Source organism: Anguilla anguilla, chromosome 2 (assembly GCF_013347855.1).
Source record: "Anguilla anguilla isolate fAngAng1 chromosome 2, fAngAng1.pri, whole genome shotgun sequence".
Taxonomy (NCBI): domain Eukaryota; kingdom Metazoa; phylum Chordata; class Actinopteri; order Anguilliformes; family Anguillidae; genus Anguilla; species Anguilla anguilla.
In genome coordinates, this window is record NC_049202.1 from 1,564,603 (window position 1) to 1,588,982 (window position 24,380).

Here is a 24,380-nt window from a genome sequence, read left to right on the forward strand (position 1 = left end):
CCAATCCAGACGCAATTTCAGCTCGTTGTGTTGTTCACCACGAAGCATGTAATTTACAGTGCACAACAAAAAGAGATGAGTTCTCTGCTAAAGTTACACACAATGCATTCAGTAAATGTTACCGCAGAAACCGGAAAGGACACAATTCACAATTCTGTAGAGAAAGGTCTACCGGAAAAACCAGCACAGCCGTAGTGAAGGGACACTCAACATCTGGTGCTGAGCATGGTGTTGGGCATGGTGTTGGGCATGGTGTTGGGCATGGTGTTGGGCATGGTGTTGGACATGGTGTTGGACATGGTGTTGGACATGGTGTTGGACATGGTGTTGGGCATGGACATTTGCACCTACCGCTGCCCATCTAGACAGCCCAGGTTCCGCCTCCTAGGTTTACATACAGAAGTATTTAAACAGAAGTATCTGTCACAGATGCTCATTAAAATAACATAAAAGCAACAAACAGGTATTTTGTACGAGCGATTAAAAATCAATTACCGTGACAAACGGGGAAGCGGTGCACTTTTTACAAAAAAAAAAGATCATAACAGAGCAACAGCTCATCATCACAACAGCAAAAAAATAATAATAAAGCTGTACCAACACCACCAAAGACAGATTTGGCTTTTACTTGCTGAAGTACTTCAATATTTATAATGACCTAAAGAAACGGAACTACACAAACAATGACTAGACCACAAGGCAAACCAAAAAAAAAAAACTTATAAGAAGATTCTCTGACATTTGGAAAGCCTGGTGTTTAGGTGATATAACATGAATGAATGAATGAAAGAATGATGTGTAGGGGACTCACCGCGATGTAGTACACCCTGGCCTTCTCCACCAGCGTCCAGTTATCCTCCAGGTCCAGATGCTTCTCCTTGTCGTAACAGTTCGCCGCCGCCAAATTCGCCACAAGGGACCTAGAAACGGCAGACACAGCTTCGATCAATCCCCACGCGGTCCGGATGCCCCTCTCCCCTTTTTTACTAAAGAGGCACAAGAGGCTGGTCTCTGAAATACTATAAATACTTCACCTTAAGTTATCACGTACGCTCTATTCACACGATAGGAGTATCGCATTACGGTTACATCAGACAATAAGCATCTGAAAATTAAACTCAGGGATCTGAAAATTAAACTCAGGAAAGGCAAGCGGGTGTCCGTGACACGTACACACCAACAATCAGCCGACACTTTCGGTGTTATTATCCTCACGCTTTACGGTGTCAGAAAAGCCCTTCTAGGTGTCGTTTTGTCTCGTCTCATGTAATAAAAGAAAGAATTACCACTATGTCAACTGGGGGGGGGTGGGGGAGGGGGGGTGGTGATTTCATCAACAGGTGTAATGGTTTTTTGCCTTGTCCACAGCCACTCACATTAAAACATCTGATACCGCCGTTAAAAATGTGCAATTAGGCGGGCTGTGGGCTCAATTTACCGCCATATGCAGTCACACCCGCCAAACAGCTGCTCCGCAATCACGTCAACTCCCCCAGTAGTCAACGGCAACAAATTTAAAACCAATTATTCAGATCGGAGCGGCACGAGGCGCTTTTCACTAACGAGCGAGAGCCCGCGTCACACACGCGGCGTTCAGGCGCTCAGTAAGGAGAGGAAGACGCACAGCGTTCAGCACGGAGAGGAAGTCACACGACGTTCAGGCGTTCAGCACAGAGAGGAAGACGCACGGCGTTCAGGCGTTCAGTACAGAGAGGAAGACACGCGGCGTTCAGGTGTTCAGTACAGAGAGGAAGACACGCGGCGTTCAGTACGGAGAGGAAGTCACACGGCGTTCAGGCGCTCAGTACGGAGGGGAAACATGAGGTGTTCAGCGCACGCAACGCGTTGAGTCAGCGTTGACCCAAACAGGGACTTCTGGACTTCGTTACCCTCCACGCAGTCGTAACGTCAAAAACAAACCAGCATCGATAAAAATAAATACGTTTTATATGAACGAGGTGTGCTTTGTTAGGGCTGGAGTGTAAACCTACAGGACAGTAGATCTCCAGGAGCAGGGTTGGGCAGCCCTGCTCTAGCTGTTGAGTGAGGTGTGCTTTGTTAGGGCTGGAGTGTAAACCTACAGGACGGTAGATCTCCAGGAGCAGGGTTGGGCAGCCCTGTCCTACATGATATTGGGACTTAGGACTAAAACATCGCGAGCGCTTCATCTAAAAAAGCGTCTGAGCCGCCGGTGACAAATGAAGCCGTCAGCGCTGCTTTGCGCCGTGATTAAATTACCCAGCATTCCCCCGTGGCGCGCGCGGTATTCTGCTGTAGGGCCAGCGCGTTTGGCAAGCTCCAGCAGCTCGGTCAGCCTCGCTCGCCCGCTCAGACCTCTCTCTCTCTCTCTCTCTCTCTCTCTGGCTGGCTAACGGCTGTAGCCGGTATTACGGGTTTCCCCTCGAAATCGCCGCTGGCCTTCTCCCGCGGCATCCCGAGCAGGGGAGGGCCTTTTAACGGAGGCGGGGTGGTGGGGCGGGGGGGGGGTGGGGGAGCCTTACGAGCCGGGACCGGAGCAGGTGACTGACGGCTACAGAGGCGGCAGATGAAGGTCGAATATGAAGGGTCCTTTAGAGGGCTTATTGATCCTCAAATGGGACGCGGGTCTCGAACGGGGGTGGGGGGGGGGGGATATTATGAGACGGGCTGTGACCTCGGGCGTCCATGGCGACGGCTGCGCTCTGACGGGGGGTGGGGGGGTGGGGGGGGAGGCAGCGAGGATGGCAGAGCAGTTTGGTAGAGGTCTGAAGGGCCTGGACATGGAAGCAGCTCAGCTACCGCCGCCGCGCGCAAGGTATTCAGCCCGAACGGCTTCTGGAAACACCAGGACGTATAAACGATAATGCGCTAATTTAAGCTCTGCGAGCCGTCCAGGAAAAGGCTGACTGCTAAACAAATAAACAAGGCAATCTAATCCAGTCTGGGGGAAGGATACGGCTGCAACTGGACGCAAAAACAAAAACCCAGACTGCGTTCAAGACTTCTGACCTAAAAGGCCCTGCCAAATGTCACTCTGTTCTTCCTGAAGACGTCAGGCTGCAATCTGATTGGCTGTCGGAACGGGCCTGATTTTAACATTGTGTTACCGCACAAATGGGACAGAATGCCACCAGGCTAAGGCAAAGACTGACGCGTCAGTCAGTGAAATGATCATTCATGAGGCCGTCTGCAAACACTACTGACACTGATGAACATCAATTAAATCACATTTAGCCATTTTAAATGATGCGGGGTTTATATCAACAGCGTGATTTCACTGTTAATGACATGCGTTGTCTGGGGAGTCATAAATGTAATTATAAATGTAATTACACGAGCACAGAGAACGTTTAGGTCTCAGGCTTGTTTTGAGTGATGTCTATCTCTAACACATCTCCTTTTGAGGTCCCTCCTCGTGCACATATTCTGAGAAATCCACCATCCCTGTCAGCGAAGCAATCAGCTCACAGCAGCGAAGGGGGCGAGAGAGAACATCTGCAAACAGTTGTGCGTCAACAAACGCCTGTCACAGGAGCCGTTATTGGAAGCTATAATTACAAGGTAGAAGCTAGCTGTCAAGCTAACTGCCATCTCCAACATGAAAAACAGCTTTAAATGCTTTCTCCTCTTTCTTTTTTTACTTTAAGTTGTTTTTTCCCCCCACACTTTAAATATCCTGGTTTTTGAACATTCACAAAGATGGTTGACTTATGATGACTTTTTTTCCAGAGGTGAATAGTAAAAATTCACCATCGCCATACTGTGAAACATGTATCGCTACAACTGCTTGCCTGAAAATGGGCAAGTCTAATCTAATTGTAAAAAAAAAAAAAAACATATAAAAACAAAACAAAAAGAGGGTCACACTAATATGACACTTACATGTCACACTCATTCTTTAGAAAACCCGGTCAAAACCAGGTCAAAGTCTTCTATTAAAAATACATTATTAAATACAAAAGGAAACAGCACTGATTAATAACCGGGGTGTAGCAGATTCGGCAGTACAGCAGCGTGTGCAATCCCAGTGTGAGCAGACTAGCAAAACACAAACGGTGCACAGTGTATAAGTGTAAGGCTCAGACGTCTGATGCTTCCACAGCCAGCGTAACTTAATCAGGATGATAAACGGAGAGGGGGGGGGGGGGTGGGGCAGGGTCAGCCGGGCTCTGTGAGTGACAGCTGCATAGGGCCCCGCTGCACGCTGAGCATGGGGGGGGGCGAGGGGGGGCATTAGAAAGGGCAGGCCCAGCCAAGCACACGGCAGACAGGAGGCCTAACTCTGCCAGCCCAGCCTGCCAGCCAGCCGTGTGTCACTCCCAGGAAACAGAATGCCTTTTTAACGTGACCCCCCCCCCCCCTCCCCAAAGACTCGCTAATTAAAGTCACGCAGCTGCCAGAGTCGACAAGGAGGGGCTGTCGGGGGGGGGAATCAAGGTGGGGGGGAGAACAGATTTATTCAAATATCGTGCCAGCGATGTTGCCCCCAAAAAAATAAAAAAATAAATTAATTAATTAAATATAGAGCACTGAAACAAAATACATAAATGAATAAATAAAACAAACAGATAAACTAATGCATTTTAAAAACAACCACCCGTGGAGAGTGCACTGGGCTTGGGAACAGAAATCCTAGAGGTGGTATAGCAGCAATACAGCGGTGGAATAGGAGCAGTATAGCAGAAATATAGCAGCATAGAGTGGTATAGCAGTGGTATATAGCTATAGTATAGCAGTGGTATATAGCTGTAGTATAGCAGTGGTATATAGATGTAGTATAGCAGTGGTATATAGATGTAGTATAGCAGTGGTACATAGCTGTAGTATAGCAGTGGTATATAGATGTAGTATAGCAGAGGTATATAGCTGTAGTATAGCAGTGGTATATAGCTGCAGTATAGCAGTGGTATATAGCTGTAGTATAGCAGTGGTATATAGCTATAGTATAGCAGTGGTATATAGCTGTAGTATAGCAGAGGTATATAGCTATAGTATAGCAGTGGTATATAGATGTAGTATAGCAGTGGTATATAGCTGTAGTATAGCAGTAGTATATAGCTATAGTATAGCAGTGGTATATAGATGTAGTATAGCAGTGGTACATAGCTGTAGTATAGCAGTGGTATATAGCTGTAGTATAGCAGAGGTATATAGCTATAGTATAGCAGTAGTATATAGCTGTAGTACAGCAGTGGTATATAGCTGTAGTATAGCAGAGGTATATAGCTGTAGTATAGCAGAGGTATATAGCTGTAGTTTAGCAGAGGTATATAGCTGTAGTATAGCAGAGGTATATAGCTGTAGTATAGCAGAGGTATATAGCTATAGTATAGCAGTGGTATATAGCTGTAGTATAGCAGAGGTATATAGCTATAGTATAGCAGTAGTGTATAGCTGTAGTATAGCAGTGGTATATAGCTGTAGTATAACAGAGGTATATAGCTGTAGTATAGCAGTAGTGTATAGCTGTAGTATAGCAGTGGTATATAGCTGTAGTATAGCAGAGGTATATAGCTATAGTATAGCAGTAGTGTATAGCTGTAGTATAGCAGTGGTATATAGCTGTAGTATAGCAGTGGTACAGCAGTGGCACTTCCTGAGGAAGCAGACAGAGCCCTCCCTGTGAGGGCCCGGCTGACCCCTGACCCCTGACCCCTGACCTGTTGTCGCCGGTGATGCAGGCGGCGCAGGTGCCCGTGGGCTCCTCGCTCTGCTCGTAGTAACGCGCGTCCACGTGCGCTTCCTCTGCCTTGCGCTTCAGGATCTCGCCGAACTTGTCCTTGCCGATGCAGCCGAAGAACGTGCCCACCTTGTGCGGCTGCTGGATCATCCACTGGGGGGGGGCGCGCGGGGGGGGGGCGGGGAGAGAAAAGAGCATCCTGGTTAACTTTGTGGTTAACTTGACTCACTGTTGGTTCAAAAAAAACATATTCCCCAATTTTCCAAGGCTAAAAAGGCTATTTTTACTTTGTCTCACAAATAGTGTTGTGCAAGAAGATAAAGGTCAAATCTAAAGGTCAAATCTGCAAACGTTTCCTGCACTGCACACCATGTGTAGTCTCCCGTTTTAAATGGGTCTAAATGATCCATTTAGGGAGCCCTCACTGTTCACATCTCGTCCCGTTTCGGAACGTGAGCAACGCAAATTAAACACCTGCGGTGGAGGCTAACGGGCTAACGGGCTAACGGGAGCGCTAATTCCTGTTCGCGCGACGACCCGAACGACGACAAGCGTCCTGTGACTTTGCCGGGTTTCTGTGGGTTTATTTTTGTTTTTTTTCACAGGGGTGATGATGAAAGGGACGTGTGGAATTCGGAGCGCTCTCGGGCCTAACCCTCGCAGATTTATCTCCGCGCGCGGGACGCCATGTTTGCTTGTTTTACTGCAACCTTGCCTCATAACTGCTGACAGGGCGCCTTTGTGAATGAGACGTCCCCGCTCTCAGCGATGACCCGCACACGCAGGAAATTAATCATTTCCCACAACAACCGAGTTCCGTCTCCGCGTGGGAGGAAGAGGGATGGGGTTTTTTTTTTTTTTTTATAAAAAAAAAAAAAAAAAAAAAAGATCATGTTTACACTGCTGGCCCAAGACTTTTTGTTCCACAAAAACAGATTGGGGGTGGGGGGGGGGGGAGTACATGCACAATAACTCACTCCCCTGTGTGGAGGGAGCTCCAGCAGAATCACCTTGTCCAGTGTCCAGAGCACTGGGACAGGACTAATACAGGAAAAACATCGCGTGACAGTTACTGTACGGCCCGCGTCTGTGGAACTGTCCCAGAGGTGTGGATGTAGGGGGGAGGGGTGGTGGGTGTGGACTGTGCGTGGGGGCGGGGGGTAAAGCTGGTGGTGACCGTCACATCTTCGTGTCAGCATGCATCTGCAGATAAATCCAGTGCTCCCATTAGGAGGGGGGTGGGGGGCACACTTTCTCCCCCAGCTCAAGGTCGGCCGGGCGGGGCCCTGTCAGGTGATCTCTTGGCGGCGCCGATGAGCCGGGAAACCAAGGTTACGCGCTGCAGGCGGCGGCTAATGGCGGCACATCCTCCGCGTCGCAGAGCTCAGGTGGGAATACTGCGAGGGACAGGCCGCGCAGCCAATCAGCACGCACGCACGCTCACCGCTCAGCCAATCAGCAGGCACGCTCACCGCTCCCACCGCCAGCTACGCGCAGAGCTGGCCTTGATGCCGCTTTACAGGGTCACCAACAGGAACGCGCACTCGCACACAGACACGCAAACGCTACACACACAATGAACACACGCACACACACTCACTCATATTCCATACATATATAATTAAGAAAGCAAAAACAGGATTTAAATATGAATATTAATGACAACCTCGGCACCGCGATACGTAGCGGCAGCATTAAGCAGCGGGAGAGGCGCAGGGAGATTTGGCCCTCAGGGCGGCCAATGAGAGCACGGTGCAATGGAGGGACAGATTTTTGGAGGTGGACTGATCCCCCCCCCCCCCCCCCCCCCCCCCCCAAATAAAAATTGAAATAAAACAACAGCTCCTTGCGTATTTACTTAAGAGGGTAAAATGTTGCTCCCAAAAGATTATAATCGTCCCAAAACACAACCGTTCCACATTTCGCCAAGGGAGAAGAAAAGATGAAGGAAGGGCATACGTACTGCGAGAGGGGGAGGGGGAGGGAGGAAGGGGCGGGGGGGGGGGGGGGGGTGATGATGAAACACTCTGAAAAATTCACAGAATGTAGAGCACGTCGCCCAGGGCAACGCGATAAGTACACAGTATGCTAAGTGGGGAGCGGGCTCTGGCTCCCGTTCTGTGCGACTTCTATTTATCCGCACGCTCACCGCCCTCCCCCCACCCCCCCGGGGCCGCTGGACAGCCGTTAATTATGACATCACCCGGGGAGGCGACCCAGCATGCACTGCAACGGCAAACAGCTGCCAATCCGCACCGCACGCCACGCCCTCCTCCCAGAGACACCGAAGACTACGCGGGCTGGACGAGGAGCCGACGAAGAGGAGGCAACAAAATGGCCCCCAAACCCCCCCACCCCATTCCCCCTTCCCACCCCACTCCACCCCACCCACCCACCCACACCCCTCGCCCGGCACATTTCAAAACAGCCTTTAAAGTCCTGTGGCTGCCGTCGTCTTTCTCTGCTAGTTATAGACTGAACTGTCACTGGCTGCTTGTTTCTGTCTGAAGAACATTATTATTATTATTATTTTTGTTTGTGTTTTTGCCTTCCTGCAGGACAGACTGAAGGAGACACATGCCTGTGCTGAAAGTTAAAATCTTTTCTGCTCCAATAGCAAGGCCGTAAGACAGAACGGGGAACACCTTTCTCTGGGCAGGCGGTGGGGCGCACACCCCCCAGGGCTCCGTAGCCATGGACGCTTTGGCCCTGTTCTGGAGACGCTAGCCAGGGCGCTCACTGCGTCTCCCACATGCTCGCTAACAATGCAGGAGCGTTTGGTGCCGCAAGACCGTTCTTAAATAAGGACAGCAGTATTCCTGAAGCCGAAAAGCTGTCCTGACCAGCCTGTGTCCTCGGGGTATAAAACATTTCCACGCTAGATGATGGGGGACATTAATTACAGGCTTATCAACCTGGGGGGGAAAAAAAATTCAATTGGGTCTATTTTTAGAGACCTAAAATAGCCACGGCAGAGTGCCACGTCCGAATGAGGCCCGGAACATTCCGTCCTGTTCTTCCGCTCGTGCGGACATCTTCTTCCTCGTTCAGAGTGCAAACTCCCGCATCCAGGAAAAAAAAAAAAATGTATTTACCACAAAAAAAACAACAACAACTAAACATCTGCCCATCGATACCCGTCACGGCAGACACACCATAACAAACCCGGCAGGCGAGGGCGTCCCTTCAGAGAGGACTGACACAGATCAGGCCTGGCAGGCTCTATTAAATCACTCTTTCCTGCAAAGTGGCAGCCATCAGAAAAAAGAAGCAGCGGATTTTTCACTCAATCAGGTAACACACTCACCCCCCCCCCCCCTCCCCCAGCACCCCCACCCCACCCCTTAAACCTGAACATCTGGTCAATAACCGCTATCAGTGCAATTTCATGCACAGTTAGCGATCTGGCGCGTTCTGGGAAGGGGCTCGCGCGAGCTTCAGGGGTGGGCTGCAGGTGACCACCCCCTTACCCCCCCCCCCTCCCCCCCAAAACACCCAGGGGATCCAGGAGCCTGTGTTCTGGGGGGGGGGGGGGGTAAGCCAGCCATCACCGCGGCCCCCTGCCTGGGCTGTTTCTAAGTGAAAGCTCGCCATGGCGACGGGAGGGCGAATGGCTAACGATCGGCGATGACTGGTGGCGCAGAGAGAGAGAGGGGGAGAGAGAGGGGGAAAGGGGGGGGGGAGAGAGAGAGAGAGAGAGGGAAGGAGAGAGGGAGAGAGAGAGGGAGGGAGGGAGAGAGAGAGAGAGAGAGAGGGAGAGAGGGAGAGAGAGCTCCGTATTAATCACAGCTGAGCGCAAACTACAAACAGCAAATACAATAATGCGCATAAACGAATCTCACTGTTAAACGAGCGAGCAAGTGACCTAGCGCTACGCTCTCATTACCGCGAGCGGGCCCAGTTTACAGGCTGGAAGATGGCAAACCCAGCATCGCACGGGGGCATTTCCCACGGGGCACTTCTCCTCCCCCAGGGGCGAAGGCAGCGCTGACATTATTATTATTATTATTATTGGACATGCAGCTGCCAGTCGCACAAGTGATGGAGAGTCTGTGTGAGCTTTGTGTGGCCAAGAGGCCTGTGGGGGGGGGGGGTAGTACAGAGGCGCAGCCCCCCCCTCACCCCTTTGTGACAGACCAAAAGCTGCCGCCAAGTGATGTCAGCGGCTCCACGTTCAGATGGGATGCGGGGACGTGGGGGGGGGCGGGGGAGGGAGGGGGGCAGCAGAATAACCGCAGTCTCCACAGAGCCGGCCAGCGCGATACGCATCAGGTCAGGTGACCTAACGCCGCGCGGGCTCCTGATGTTCAAGCAGCTGAAAGAATGTTCCGGGCATTATCGCCTCCCCCCCGATAGCGAATCAAAAGGAGGCTCCTGCGGGATCATAATAAAATACCCGGCGAATCTCCCAGCTGCATCTCCGCGCCGTGCACACAGGAGGGCTTGTGTGGACCGTCTCCAGGCGCCAGGGGTTATCTCGAAAGGAAACACCCCCTTTTTTTTTTTTTGTTGTTGCTCACTTGTAAAACATACTTGTCGTGATTTCTCTTTTTTTCTTTTCTTTTTTTTTGTGAGGGAATGAATTATTTACAGGATGAACACGGTGATGCTGTCTAAAGCCGAATCTGATCTCGGTATCTATGGCCCTCGGAAGGGGGGGAGGAAGGGGGGGGGGCTTTTCACAACGCCGAGTGACATCACCCCACCCCGCCGAGGCTCATAAAACGAGCGGTTCCCACGCCAGGGGGGCACCCCCAGACTGAACGGATTATTCGGCCGGACACAGGATGACCTCTGACCTTCTGCGCTATGAGGAAGAGCTGCAGACACAGGCGGAAACACACGCTCGCTAGAGGCAAACAAGACAGGCCAGAGGTGTGAGCAATGTGATATAACCATGAGTACCACACAGGGACTCCATTTAACGAATTTTTATTTAGCATCACGTTCTTCTTCACACACGCAACGTGCGCACAAGTTCACTTTGGCGATAAGCAGCTTCTCGCTGGCAGTGACCTTTTTATCAAGTTACCGGTTTTAAAATGGGCAGAGGGCGCTTCTCCCCTTACAGGGCGCATCTGTGTAAGAGTAGCCTGCTCTCAGATCCGCTGGGTACTGCACAGGTAAGCAAAATAAAGCCCTTAACCTCTGTATGACCCTGAGACGGAAGCAGTGCAGCTAGCCCCGGCGGCTAGGCTAAGAGGCAGACGATAGCGACAGCGAAAGGAGAATAAGGGAACGTTATGCTGAGCATCACAAACCTGATCAGTGTTAGCAGATAATAGAAGTGGATCTCTGTGACTGTAATGGCACAATTGCATAGTTTAAGGGTGCAATAGAGCATGACAAGCTAATGTTCCCATGGTTATTGTATAATTATAATGCGTTTTCAATGACTGTACAGTCTTCTGCATGTTTCCAGTCACACAGTATATCCTAAATGAGAAGGCTGAGAAACACAAGTTTAAAAAAACAAAAAAAACATAAGTCTTTGCTTTCAGATGGATTTCAGACATCTGCAGATGGTGGACAGACAGCTGTCTACATCATAGAACAACGGCTCCAGTGTGTTGGTAAGAGGGGGGAGGGGTTGTGATTTATAGGTCTGATAAGCTTCCGGATTCCTTCGGCTGGTACCAAACGCGCGCGGGAGTCGCGTTTCATAATCTCCATAAACGTTGCGCGATAAATTACACTCCCGCGCGCACATGAAAACGGGGGGCTATTATGACATCATAAAGAACCCTCATGGCATCAACTGCTTAAGCAGATAATGGCGCGCAGATGCGCACTCGCGAGGATTTAACGGCTCTCTCTCTCTCTCCAAAAGACGCGCAATAAGTGACAGTGAACAGCGGCACTTCAGCACCACGGAACCTTCTTCTATTCGCGGCGTCAGCAGCAAATCATCAGGCTAACGGTTTCAGCCGAACGAAAATATGAAATATTAAACGCTGGCAGTGCACTCAAGAAAGTCGCCACCTTAAATAATTGCACCACAAATGTGTGCTAAATAAAACTATTAATCGCTGTGCAAACAAACAGCCCTTCCGCCGTTTCCCTGTACAAACAGTGTTGAGCAGCGGCAGATGATGTCTTAGATGGAGAACGAGTCGAGAGCCGCATTTTCACGGGGGAAAGACATCATGTAACAGCGGACACACTCAAAAATCCGAAAGGGCGGAGGGGCTAGTTCCTTTTTTCCCCATTTCTCAGAAATACCTACAGACCACGCCGAACAGTTCTGTAATTTTTTGCAAGATCAAACCGCAGAACGGCACAAAGAGGAAATATAAAAATTCACAGCATTGTAGTGTAATTTTCAGCAAAGGTCACTGGTATATGAATGTGTGGGGACGCTTACAGTAAGCATTCATGCCACGCATATATTTCAGCCCAACTTGTGTCATAAGGCACATTAATCCAGGAAAGGCACTGTATATAGCCTGAACACACACACTCACACTTTTTTTTGGCGTTTGTGGTGGTAACTTATTTAGTTACATATGTAAAAGCATGTAAATGCTTTTATTGGACACACTTCTCCTTATGAAGACAAAGTGTTGCCTGACTCAGACCTTTGCATTATCTGTAAGCGCAACAGCATCCAAACCATTCCGACAGGTGTTAACCAATGGCAGGCCAGGGGTGGGTTGGGGGGGCGTGGGGTAAAAGAACTGTACACCATGTCTTTATACCATGTCCTTAAGCTGGGGGTTTGAGAGTAGAGATTGTATATCCATACTTACTCACAAACATCTCATCATATAAATCCAAGTAAGTCAAGTAGCCTATACAACGTCAATCACTTCACCACAGCGTTCCAATGGCCTGCAATGCCTACATCACTTGAGTATTGCCTAAATGCCACAAGTCTCCCAATAACCGTGCTTTCCATGACTTGGTGCTGCGTAGTGTATGAATTCAGGCTGAAGTGTGGAAAATACTGCTAGGCTTTTAAGTGCCTCGCTGGAACAAAAGAAAGCCAAAGAACCGGCACAGATGTACATCTGTGTACATAAAGACGTCTTTGAAACGTCTCGCTCGTCTGCCAAGTGCTACACCTCGCACGCCAAATATCCCCAATAACCGAGCCTCACAGCACTGAGACACAGCAGAACATTAGCAGGGGTCAAACCCTGGACTTCACACACACCGCAGTTAAATCCAGTTCGAATGCGAAACGCGAGCGATACTCGGTAACGCACGGTGGTGGTGAGGGCCAAGAGTAGCCGCCCTCCAGCCAAGCGCCGTATCGGGTTCCGTGTGGAGAGCTACACGTGACACACATTTCACTCTGGAAAAAACCACATTCAAACAATTCAATTATCCGCCCGTCTCGGGCCCTGAGCTGATTTACTGCGCTGAGTCACTCTGAGGAAATCTGGACGCAGCGTCCAAGAGGAACAGAGGCCCGCTCAGTCCTGCGTTATAAAAACATTCTTTGGGCCGCTAAATTCTCCCAGATTGTGTGTTCGTTTCCATTTTAAAAAAAAAAAAAGAAAAAAAAGAAAAAAAGAAACCATCTATCCAGAGGTGGGATCCAGGCATTGACAGAATTCCCAAGACCAAGTTATGAAAAGGATGCTCTTGGATAGAGAAAGCTTTCCCCCGTGAGGTAAACGCAAACAAATTAGCGTTCCGCGTCCGTGGATCCTCGCCCCTGCTGGCTTTGGCAGGGCAGGCGGGGCGGGGCGGGGCTCGATAAACACAACAGACCGTCCTGTTCTGAGGCGGGGGTGTGGGAGGGGCTCCACCGTGCCCACCTGACCAGCGAGAGCCCTCACAATGTTGTCTTTTTCGACTCTCGGAGACTGGCGCACAGTGTTGCCCAGTCACAGAACGGACAACCACACCAGTGTGGCTCTGACGCGCAGGAAACGACTTTGTGCTCGGCAGAGCCATCGAGAGAGACGTTAAAATAGCTCTCTTCCTCCTCCTCCTCCTCCTCCTCCTCTTCCTCCCTGCCGAACTCAGCGAAACGCATATCCTGACGCCACCCTTTTAAAATAAAATACGTTATTCTTAAAATTTTACACAAAAGCCAACGGCTATAAGCTTTGGCGAAAATGTGGCTTTCATACGAAGTATCGCTCTGCGAGTGAAATATTTATCAAAAAAGACCCATCACTCTCCTTGTAGCCTAAGACTTCTGATCAGTTAGTAAATTAATCAAAATAATAACAATCACAGAGGGGCTCTTTTTTATTTAAAATTTTTTTTTTTTTTTTTTGGAAAACACAAAAGCTGCCGTTATCTAAAATCTTCCTGCTGTGGCTCATTTCCTTCAAATGGAAACGTACGGCTTTCGTCCAGAAAAAAAAGAGAGAGAGGGTCTTACGGCTTTAATCCACAGTAATTACACGATGATACAAGTCCTTGTACTTCCAGGAAGTGCATTCAATTGCAATAAAATGTCAAAGCCTTGGACAAGCCTCTCAGCACGCTGTTATGTCACCTTTCCTACTCCCCTGACACCAATTAATTATTCTCAAACAACTCGCCTCAAGCCCAGCTTTTAATTTGCCCCCCCCTACCCCACCCCACCCCCCCAGTCCATTTCAGACACTGCTTTTCACCGGCCTATGACAAAATCACACAATTTTTTTTTTTTTACATAATCTTGTCCAAACATGCGATTTAGTGTTGGAAATTTTATATATATATATATTTTTAATGGGAATAATTTTTTTCAACAAACAAAGAAAAGGAAAAAGAGAAAGTAAAGTTGAACATGTGTAACCGGCGGATTAGCTGGTCTCACGGAAATCGCCGTTACTGCACACGGGGGTGATCCGGTTAGAGAGGAGAGCACGGCGGACATTAATCAGTGCGTTCCGCTGGAATTTAAAACCGGGGCCTCCATTGAGAAAAGCAATTACAGAATTCATGCGCGGGAAGCGGGGCGAGCTCTTCCGCACCCCTCTCTGACGGTCTGATTATGGGATGGCGGCGTTAAACGCAGGCCCTTCTAATCCTCGCGGAATTCCTGCTCCCACCCCCACGAATATCAGCTGCCGGTTTGTGCAGGATTACCGCGTTAATGATGAGAAATCCCCCCGTTCCCCCCCCCGCCCCCCGTTCCCCCTGTTCTTTCTTAAGAGTCTGTCAGAGAAACAGAGAAGCAGCTGCCAGCCACAGGAATTCTAAACTGCAGCACCAGCGACACGGGCCTGGCACAAGGAAGTCACTCCCACTTTGCAAAAAAAAAACAGGTTTCACTCTGGTGCAAGGCCAAATGGAAGCTTTCCAAAGCAGAGTTTACAGAAAGAGTGTCGGTGATCATTCCTCTGCAATAAAAACAAAAACAATTAAACATCTGATTAACCTTTAGGCATTAGCCTGAAGGTATGACTTTTAAAAAAAGTACTATTACGCAATGCCAAATCTTTACTTTCAAAACAAAGAATTGAATATGCAAGGTCTAAAAGTATACTGTATATAATGATCAGAGATTCATTACTGTTACTGTTTGAAGACAATGCCTATTGAAAAATATCACTTGAAATGGAAAATATTCTGTCAAACTTTTCTGTAATATCAAGCATCTTCATATTAGTTGCATCTTTGCATTTTTGTTTTATTTGTACAGGATTGTCTACTTGAGTAAAACAACTGCAAAAACCATTACGAACCGCCAACAGCCAAGGAATCTGCCACGGTTCCAGACATTGTGTTATAACAGCACATTAAGTAGTTATAAGCAGTTATAACCTGGGAAATAAGCAAATGTGCAATTGAAAACAGCAGACTGGGCATAAATCTGCAATCCATTAATAGTATTCTTCTTGTATTCTTCTTCTTCTAATAATAATAATAATGATAATAATAATAATAATCTATAAAGCGCCATGAAATCTTGCAGGGCAGCATATGCATTTAGTGACTGGTGTGATAAATCACCAAGTGCCACTGAGCGGATTCTCTTTAATTAGGGGCTTAAGTGGTGAATCGGCCTCGACAGGAAGCGGAGACGCGGCGTGTAAACTAACCCCATTGCTCTGCGGAGACGCAGCTCTTCCCAGAGTGCCGTTCTCCTGTTTACCCCCCCCCCCCCCCCCCGCGTTTGTTTCTGTGGCAACACACCGACTGCAGGGGACGGCTCGGTAACAAACCCCCCCGGCTGCTCTCCCGCGCTCTCGGCTGAAGAGCCCGTCAGGCGGATTCCGCCTTTTGTTGTCGAGCGTGGAGGAGATCGAGCACAACGTGTCCCAGTTAATGCTGCGCCCCATCTGCCCGAGCGTAATTAGACAATTATGCCGGGAAGGATCCGTCATTAGTTCCTTTGTGGTGGGCAATTTCACAACACAAAGAGAACCGTTTCATTTTCTGCACAGATTTCTGCCCGTCACCCTGGCACCAGCGATTCGTCTGGTATTTGATATGACAGTGGAGAAAACAAGACGAAGGAGGGAGAGGAAAAAAAAAAAAAATCCACGGCAGCGACGCTCATTTCGTTTTTCGACAAAAGCCAGCGGGTCGTCCGAGTCAGTTGTTGCGCCGTTGCAAACATGAACTTCGAACAAAGGCCGGTATATTGCTTTGAACACATTGGATTAGGACGGAAAATGTAATTACATCCAGCCAGTTGCCTAAAGTCCCCCTTCTTTCAGAGAGTATTCGTTGCTCCGGCCTGTCACAAACAACCCGTCAAAACAAAGGTTACAAGAAACCATGACTGCACACACGTCTGTGGAGAAAAGTCACCCTGGAAGTATGAGTAATCGTTTCCGTGATGCACATCTGTCGGTCTTGCAAGGTGGCCAGCGATGGCCTCACCGGCTTGCCGCCCGGCTCCCCGCTGGCCAAGCCCAGGGGGCAAAGCAAGGCAATGTAACCATGGCAACTGACCCGACGAGTCCTTCTGAACTCTGCCTGAACTTCACAAGGTTGAGTGAAGAGCGGGAAAATCAAACCGATCTAAAATGTGGCCGGAAAGAAAACAGAATGCAAAGCGGGGTGGTGGAGTGGGGGGGGGTGGGGGCGGATGGAAATGTTTATGACGATAATTATTCCAAGTTTCGCGCACACACACGGGAATATTAACAAATGGATTATGTACATTTCTCCCGATAACCGATGCGCTCGGACCAGCACGTGTGATTAAGCGCGTGGAAATCCAGCAACGCGCTCGCGAACGCAGCCGCGGGCGCCCGACTCAGCAGCTCACGGTTTGAGAGACGCGCGCTGAGAGGCTTCGCTTCGCAAAACAAATCTGTCAGCCGAACGCTTGCGTCTCCGAGCGCGAGCTAGCCAGGCATGAATTCAAACGCCGAGGACACGCGGTGGAAAAATAACCGTAGTAAAAACCGGCGGTAATTAATAAAAAATATCACCGCAGGAACATTAATGATCCAATTAAGGTGCGGCCTGATTAATCGCAGAGGAGGTCACAGATCAAAACAAAATGTCGACACGGACCACTTGGCGCGGAGGAGAAAGACGTGAGGCGAAAACGCAGCTTTGAAACTTCACAGTCAGTGTGACGGCTTTTTTTACTTTTTTTTTTATACGAGATGAAGCTGTACTGGACACGCTGTGCTTCTCCGCGCTGCTGAAATTGGACTCTGAAAAGAGAGGGAGAACACGCTGTACCCGGGCAGTATGCAGTATGCAGTGTGCAGTGTGCAGTATGGAGGCCGGAGGATTCTATTACGAGTCAAAGCCCTTAAGCCTCACCTGCCAAACAGTGAACACAAGGTCGTAATCTAAGCGCTCCAGGTGAGCACAGGGAAGTGCAGGTATCGCTGACTCCGGCTGGCAGGGGTCACCTGGCTGTGCTACACACCACTGCCATTAACACCAGCTACACGCCGCCCCCTGCGGCGCCTGTGGTCTGCTTCGGGATACGTCCTGAAGCGCGTTCTGACGAGCGCGATATGAAAATAAAACTCCGAAAACACCGACTGGCCGACGCCGTCGCGCCCGCAGGAGGGCGGGAAAACCCGCGATGCCCCTCGCGCGGCGGGCAGCGAGCTGCGGGCGGTAAACTCTACCCAGCGGCGCACCGTAACCCAACGCCCGTGAGGGCGGGGCATCGGACACAGGAGCGGGGCGCCAGGAAACGGGGGAGTCGTCTCCGGTGAACTTATGACGCAGTTCAGACTGGGGGGGTGGGGGGTTTTGCGGGGGGGTTATGTGGTTTCATAACAGGAGTCACGCCGGCATTAAACACGACGACATCGTTCGTCTGAACACGGTTAACGTCGTCTTCAACGTGAAAATACAAAAAATAATAAAAAGCCGACTCTCTCTCAACGGTCAAATCCCAGCGGGCAGAAAAGGAGCCTTATAATCCTCCTCCTTAGCAGATTACCCCGTTCAGCGCACGGCTCTGTTTCAGCCTGAGGAAGGCCCCTCGTCATCCTCCCAGGGCTGCAGGCTCAGTGACTGTAATCCAGCAGGTTTACAAACATCCATCAACACTGGAGCCTTCCCAGAAAGCAAAACGTTCAGTCTCACCAACAATGGCCATTATACAATTACCAGGCTTACAGGATTTACATCATAAAACAGCGTTTAATGGCGTGGATGATTACTGTGCTCTTATAACCATCTCATATAACCACCAAGTAGGTGCTGCTACTGTTAACGCAACAGGTAGCGATCCCTCCCTGGGAACTGGTCTCAACTGGATTTGATCAGTGATTTAGCTATGTGTTAATCACTTACACATATGCTAATTTTGCCTCACTCATCACAGCCTTCAACTCGCAAAATTTAATTTTGAATTATGCAGAGACCTTTGGGCTGCACATTTGTTTTAGGACAATAAAGCACAACCTGGTTTCGAAAACCGTAAACATACTTTGAATAGGAAACTAAGCGTTGAAAGACGGTAATTATGAAACTGTTGATGATTAGAAGCTTGATCAAGTGCAGCGATACACACAAGGGACAAAGGTATTTGAACAGTGAATAGCCACCCAAAAAAATTAACTGCAATCATCCACAAAGGAAAACACATTTAACTCGAGCTCTTGCTGGAGCACTACAATGATTAAAGACTTAAGACTAAACCCACCCAGCTCTGGTGGTCCACTGAGTACCTAAGAGGCTTGCTTTTCACTTCATTTCCATCACAAGAGAATCAAGTACACGTCTCATTTCGAGTTGCCTCTTGAAACCCAAAACCCAAACGATGCAGCTCACACACACACACACACACACACAGCGGCACTGTGCATATTTCAGTAGAATCAATATCTTTAGCTTGTCACAGAACTCCAAGCTCTGTGAGTTTAAACACAGATTTTTTTTGCTTGTTTAGGTATAGACGAGCGGACCTCTCTCTCTCTCACTCTCTCTCTCGTCCTCAGTTCTTACGTAGCCCACACTAAAGCCGGCTCTCTGATCAGTCCTGAGAAAGCGAGAGCTGCTCGGGGATCGCTTTACAATTCTCAGGGGCTCGTATAACCCGATGGTGAACCGATCCCCCTCTCTCTCTCCCTCTCTCTCTCTCTCTCGCTCGCTCCCCAGTATTGGGTTAGGAGAGTGTGAAGGAGTCCGTTGGGACTGTGGTTGGATATCAACATCTTTTCGCCTCTGTTGGTACAGCTGAGCGGGGCTGTTTGACTTGATTAGTCTTTTAGCCGGCCGGCCCCTCCAGACGTGGGTATCAGCGTATCAGAAGAGTGCTCCCCGCGAAAGCCTCGAGGTGTAGCCCATTAGCCCGAGCGGCAGGACGGTAAGGTAATAGGATTTGCTCCCGATCGGGAACCCCGGCCATTTCCCGCTGGCGGCTACAGGCCGGAGCACAAAAATAAATGTTCCTTTATTCAACACGATTAAGGCCCCCTGCCCCCCCGCCCCCGCCCCCGCCCCACCACCACCACCCAGCCTGACCCCACCCCCCCGCCCTCTCCTTGTTGGGCTGTCTGTTATTACACCTAACACCGAAGCTCTTTTTTTAAAAATCCCTCCCTCCTTTCTTTCTTTCTTTCTTTCTTGCTCTGTGGTGGTATACGGCAGGAAAGTGAAAGGTCGGCACTTTTTGTCTGAAGGACCCATTTATTCAGGTGTAAATGAAACTTGCCTGGTAAGCAGAGGCCACGCGGACGTCGCCTGAATGGAGGGGGGGTTTTAGATTAATAAACCCCCCGTACGGACGGCCGCGCCGCTCACTGTACGGGTGATTATTAACCGAACGACGGCCTGGAGAGTTCAGTAATGCATTCCCGTTCCCCCAGCAGCACCTCCCAGCCTCGCGCTGGAGAACGAGAGATAATGAAGTTAGGGGTCCAGAAATAAGGATGTTTCAACAGCCCGACCTTTCAACCGCGAGCTTAGCTACGGTCACGGTCAATTATGGCAGCGCTAATGCCTGCAGAATGAGAGTCAGTGGTCCCGTGCACCTCTGCTACTAATATCAATTAGGACCGAAGGCATCCCTGCCTGCTGCGATTGGCTCAACACTGCAGCCGCTGGCTGTGCATTCAGGACGAGTGTTTTTAAACGCGTTTCGCGACAAACCGTCTGAAAAGCTTTTTCTCTCGCGCGACGTGCCAATACATATTTATGTTCAAATCCGTCTGGAGGCCGACGTGACACAGGAAGAAGACGAATCTCAGAGGAGACGAATTTCACCGTTTAGGAAATCAGAGGCTAATTTTCTCCCCTGATTGAGGCTGAACATCTTTCTCAGAGCATACAGCCGGGGGCCCAATCAGACGGTACATCTAAAGTCAAAAACAGAGAGAGAGAGTAAGAGAGATTGAGAGAGGGAAAGACAGAGAGAGAGAGAGATATTGACAGTGACACAGAAATGGAGAGAGGCATTGAGAGAGAGAGAGAGAGAGAGAGAGAGAGAGAGACATTGAGAGAGAGAAAGAGAGAGAGAGACTCAACAGTAAAGTTGAGTCACTATGCCATAAACCCTGTGGGAGAGCCTGGAATAATCTGGGCGATGTTAATGATGCAATTTATATGTGAGGGGACTGGTGTTTGGCAGGCTCCACAGCCCCCCGCCCCCCCCCAGCCTTCCCCGCACTCGGGCGAGATTGGGGGGGGGGGGGGCGAGGAGGAGGAGGATGTCAGAGCGGCAGCGAAGAGCGGGCTGCTGACGAGAGAGCCGTTGCTATTAGTGTGTGTGTCTGTCACCAGCAGGGTGCCCCCCCGTACCCCCCCCCAATACGCTCAACACTTCAATTCACACCCTCTCCCACACATCTTTCCATTCTGTCACCGGACCCTGTCCGTCAGAACGGGGGGGGGGGGGGAAGAGCGTGTGGGGGGGGGGGGGGGTTTGCGCTCACGATGGGGGGGGGGGGCGGGGGGACGGGACCTAACTGCAGGCACAGGGAGCACATGCTCAGCTTCCTTATTTACGATGGATACTATCTTTTGATTTGCCGCATAAACCGCGCTGCCAATTACCGTGGACGTTTTTTTATTTATTTTTTTGCAGCAATCTGCTTGCATACTGTAACCATTAGTGCAATAACAAGTGATTACCACAGAGGCTTCTCCACAGAAACATACCGTTTCAGCCATATGTAAATATTATCATGCTAAGGAACACTAATATCAGACTAACATAATTCCAAATGATAGTTCAAGAGGAAATTCTAAGGCTCATTAAACTAGTGACCTGGGGAAGGAGAAAAAAAGAAGGATCTAATTGCTGGCTCTTTGCTATTTTCTTGAAAGCTTTTTAACCCAAATATTTGAAGCTGTTTCTCTTTGTTGCTATGCAACATTTTCACCACAAGTGAAAGCGCGTGTCCAGGAAAAGAAAAAAGAGCACACAAGCAAACCTCAGTGTCTGAGCCATAGTAACCATAGAAAACACACACTCTCAGAATCCTTCTCTTTCTAAAGCATCATCTTGTGGATACATCCATCTTAATTGCAGGGTGGCTTCACCTCTTGAAGTTGCACTTAAACGATTCAAATACACTATAAAAATAATAATTAATATGACGAGGATAATAGCGGATATAATACTGGTTATCGCTTTCTGACACCTTCTCCTCTAAAGGGTGACTTCGTAACAACGTGTGCTAAACAAAACAATAAACCTGCAGAGCTTCCCCAAGGAGGCGGATCAAAGCCTTCAGCGTTCTCCTGCCACCACCCCTCAAACAGACCTCCCCCCCGCCCCCCACATTCTCACAGCCCCTCCAAGTGCAAACTAACATAATTACAGTGAGTAGGATGTGACATTAAATTCTAAAATAAAAACTGAGTGATGGAAAAATGAAATCAAACAACAGCAACGCGTTGATAAACGCTATCGGACCAGCCTGGTTATGACAGGCAGCGTGGCACAGTCGATCGTTTGGTTGGATGCGCCAACACACCAAACTCTGCGATGTGACTGCTCTGAATCCCACATCACCCCCCTCCCCTATTAAGGGCTTTGTATGAGTTTTAGGCCCCAGCAGCAGAGGGGACCAGGCCCTCCAGCCTGGAGCGCAGCGCGGTGGCATGCATACCAAACGCCAGCTCAGAGCCTCTCTCCCTGGTTCCGCTGGCGAGCTCCGCTGGCAGCGCGCAGCGCGCCACACATTTCCCAGAGTTCCCCTTTCAAAAACCGGAGTTCCGCTCGGACTTCACCCGCTGCCCCGGCAACGGTGCGGCCCTGCCGAAAAATAAGGAGGGGCAAGCGGCGAACCCGCTCTGTAGACAATAGATAATATTTTAGGTGTTACTACATGTTGTAATATTTGTATAATATGTAATATTTTAGGTGTTACGCTCATAGTGAGAAGCTCCCACACACTGTTGTGTGACCCAAAATGGACATGCAGTTGTCAAATATGGTTATTGCAAGATGAATTTCTGCACAACTAGTCAGTTTCCATTTGGTAACTGGCGTACTTTTATCATGGTTGTACTTTGGCCTGCCTTTTTTTTTTCTTCTTTTTTTCCATAAAACAGACACTATAAATCTGAGCCCAAAAATGTCAACGCTGACAGACAGAATTTCGCGTAGGGGTGAGACGATGACGCTAATCCATGCGTCCCAAACCGCTAACGCCCCTAAACGCGGGCTGGAGAAGGTTACTGCAGGCGTGTGAAATTCCCGCTCACAAACACGGCTCAGGTACCGCTTCAGCGGTGTGTTTTTCTCGCCCGAGACCCCCCTGGCCCCCCCCCCCGCCCCCACCCACACCCTGATCGCTGCGGAGTGAACAAAGCCAGCGTCTATTTATACCCCTCCCTCTCCGGGCTCTTCTCAGCCTGCAGTTAATCATTAATCACGATCCGCGGGGACGTCGGATCATGTCGGACCCCCCCCGCCCCCCGCCCCCCCGACGATGCTGCGTCTCCTCGCCGTTTGTCACGTCCGCACGCGGCCCGCCGTCCGTAAACACGCACACCGGCTCTGACACACCGCCGTTTCCACGACAACTCCAGGTGTGAATCACCTGCGCGACACTCCGGCTGGTGACGTCATTTTATCTCGGGGTGGCGGGAGAGGGGGGCGGACCCTGAAGGGCAACGCTGAGCGCAGAAATACAGGCCGTGTGTGTGAGTGTGAGTGTGTGTGTGTGTGTGAGAGTGTGTGAGTGTGTGTGTGTATGCGTGTGAGAGTGTGTGTGTGTATGCGTGTCGTGGTTGTGCATGTGTCCGTGCGTACGATAAAACATTGCGGTCTGATACACGGGACACACCACTCATCCAAGTGCAGAAGGAGAGAAAAAAAGTTCTGGCGCTCCGATTCCTCACGCGTACGCTGGAACACCTGGAATGGCGAGGAACACTTGGGAATACTGAGACCGACGGGCTGTTTTTGTTTTCTGCCCCCCCCCCCCCCCCCCCCCCCCCCCATTTTCTCCCCAACGTCCTCCTCTCGGGGCTTAATTGTCCGTGACCCTCCCCAGCTCCGGCCAGGACACACACAAGCCTCGGGCCCGGCGGCCATTTTAAAAACCTGGCAGCGGCTTCGGAGTTCAATTAGCCTCCTCCAAACAAACGAGGGACTCGCCTTAATGGCAGAGCCGTGCTTCCAGTCCTCGGCGCGGTAAAGAGGCGCGGCCCGCCAGGTGCAGCGCTCATAATCGCTAATTAGCGAGATCACTTCGGCCGAACTACAACCGGGCGAGCCGTTCCAGTTTCTTCTGTCACCGAGGGCAACGGAAGCCAAATAAATCATGCATTCCACACATGAAAGCCACCAATTACTCATAATACACAACCTAAACAGACAGCGTGATAATATTTACTGCCCAAAGGACACAGATTTAACCGTTTTATGGGGCAAAGACATGTTTCAAATCTCTTTAAAAATTCAAGGATTTTTTTTGTTGGTTGGTAGGGCATTGACAACGCACAGACATTTTAAAAACAGCCACTAATATTACACTTTTGAAAAAAAAAAAGTAGCAATCGACTCAAAGCCTAAAATAGATGGTCCTCAATTTTCCTTCCTCTCTAAAGAGTAGCAAGCGGGGGAGAATATTTCCTTTTCATTCAGACTGTTAAACAAATGCAAGTGGACTGGAAATGCAGGCCTTTATTTGAAAGAGAGTAAAGTGTAAAGTCAAGCATGAGGTCATGGAACATTTTTTGTCCACAGGGGATATGTTTGTGCCGACAGCGAAGGCAGAGAGGCCAGTTTAAAGTTTCCGTGCGGAACATGATCCGGGGAAGTCCTTTGTGCGCACAGGACAGCAAGGAGATTTTCTACAGAAGTTCCAACAACGCAGCGGACATGTGTTTTCAATAAAGCCCTTTGAGCTTTAACACAATCTCCGAGCTGGGCCCCTCCACATTC

At 49.6% G+C, this 24,380-nt stretch overlaps 1 protein-coding gene across 2 annotated transcripts in view; it reads right to left on the minus strand.

Annotated features, from left to right (window-relative positions):
- Window positions 1–24,380, minus strand: part of LOC118221614 (adenosine kinase-like) — a 116,047-nt gene that overhangs the window by 64,063 nt on the left and 27,604 nt on the right. For both annotated transcript variants that reach the window (XM_035406840.1, XM_035406841.1), the window contains exons 5-6: window positions 5,640–5,812; window positions 812–920 (exon numbers count right to left, since the gene is read on the minus strand). In XM_035406840.1, the coding sequence (XP_035262731.1) occupies window positions 812–920; window positions 5,640–5,812 (282 nt within the window). The remainder of the gene's footprint in view (window positions 1–811; window positions 921–5,639; window positions 5,813–24,380) is intronic.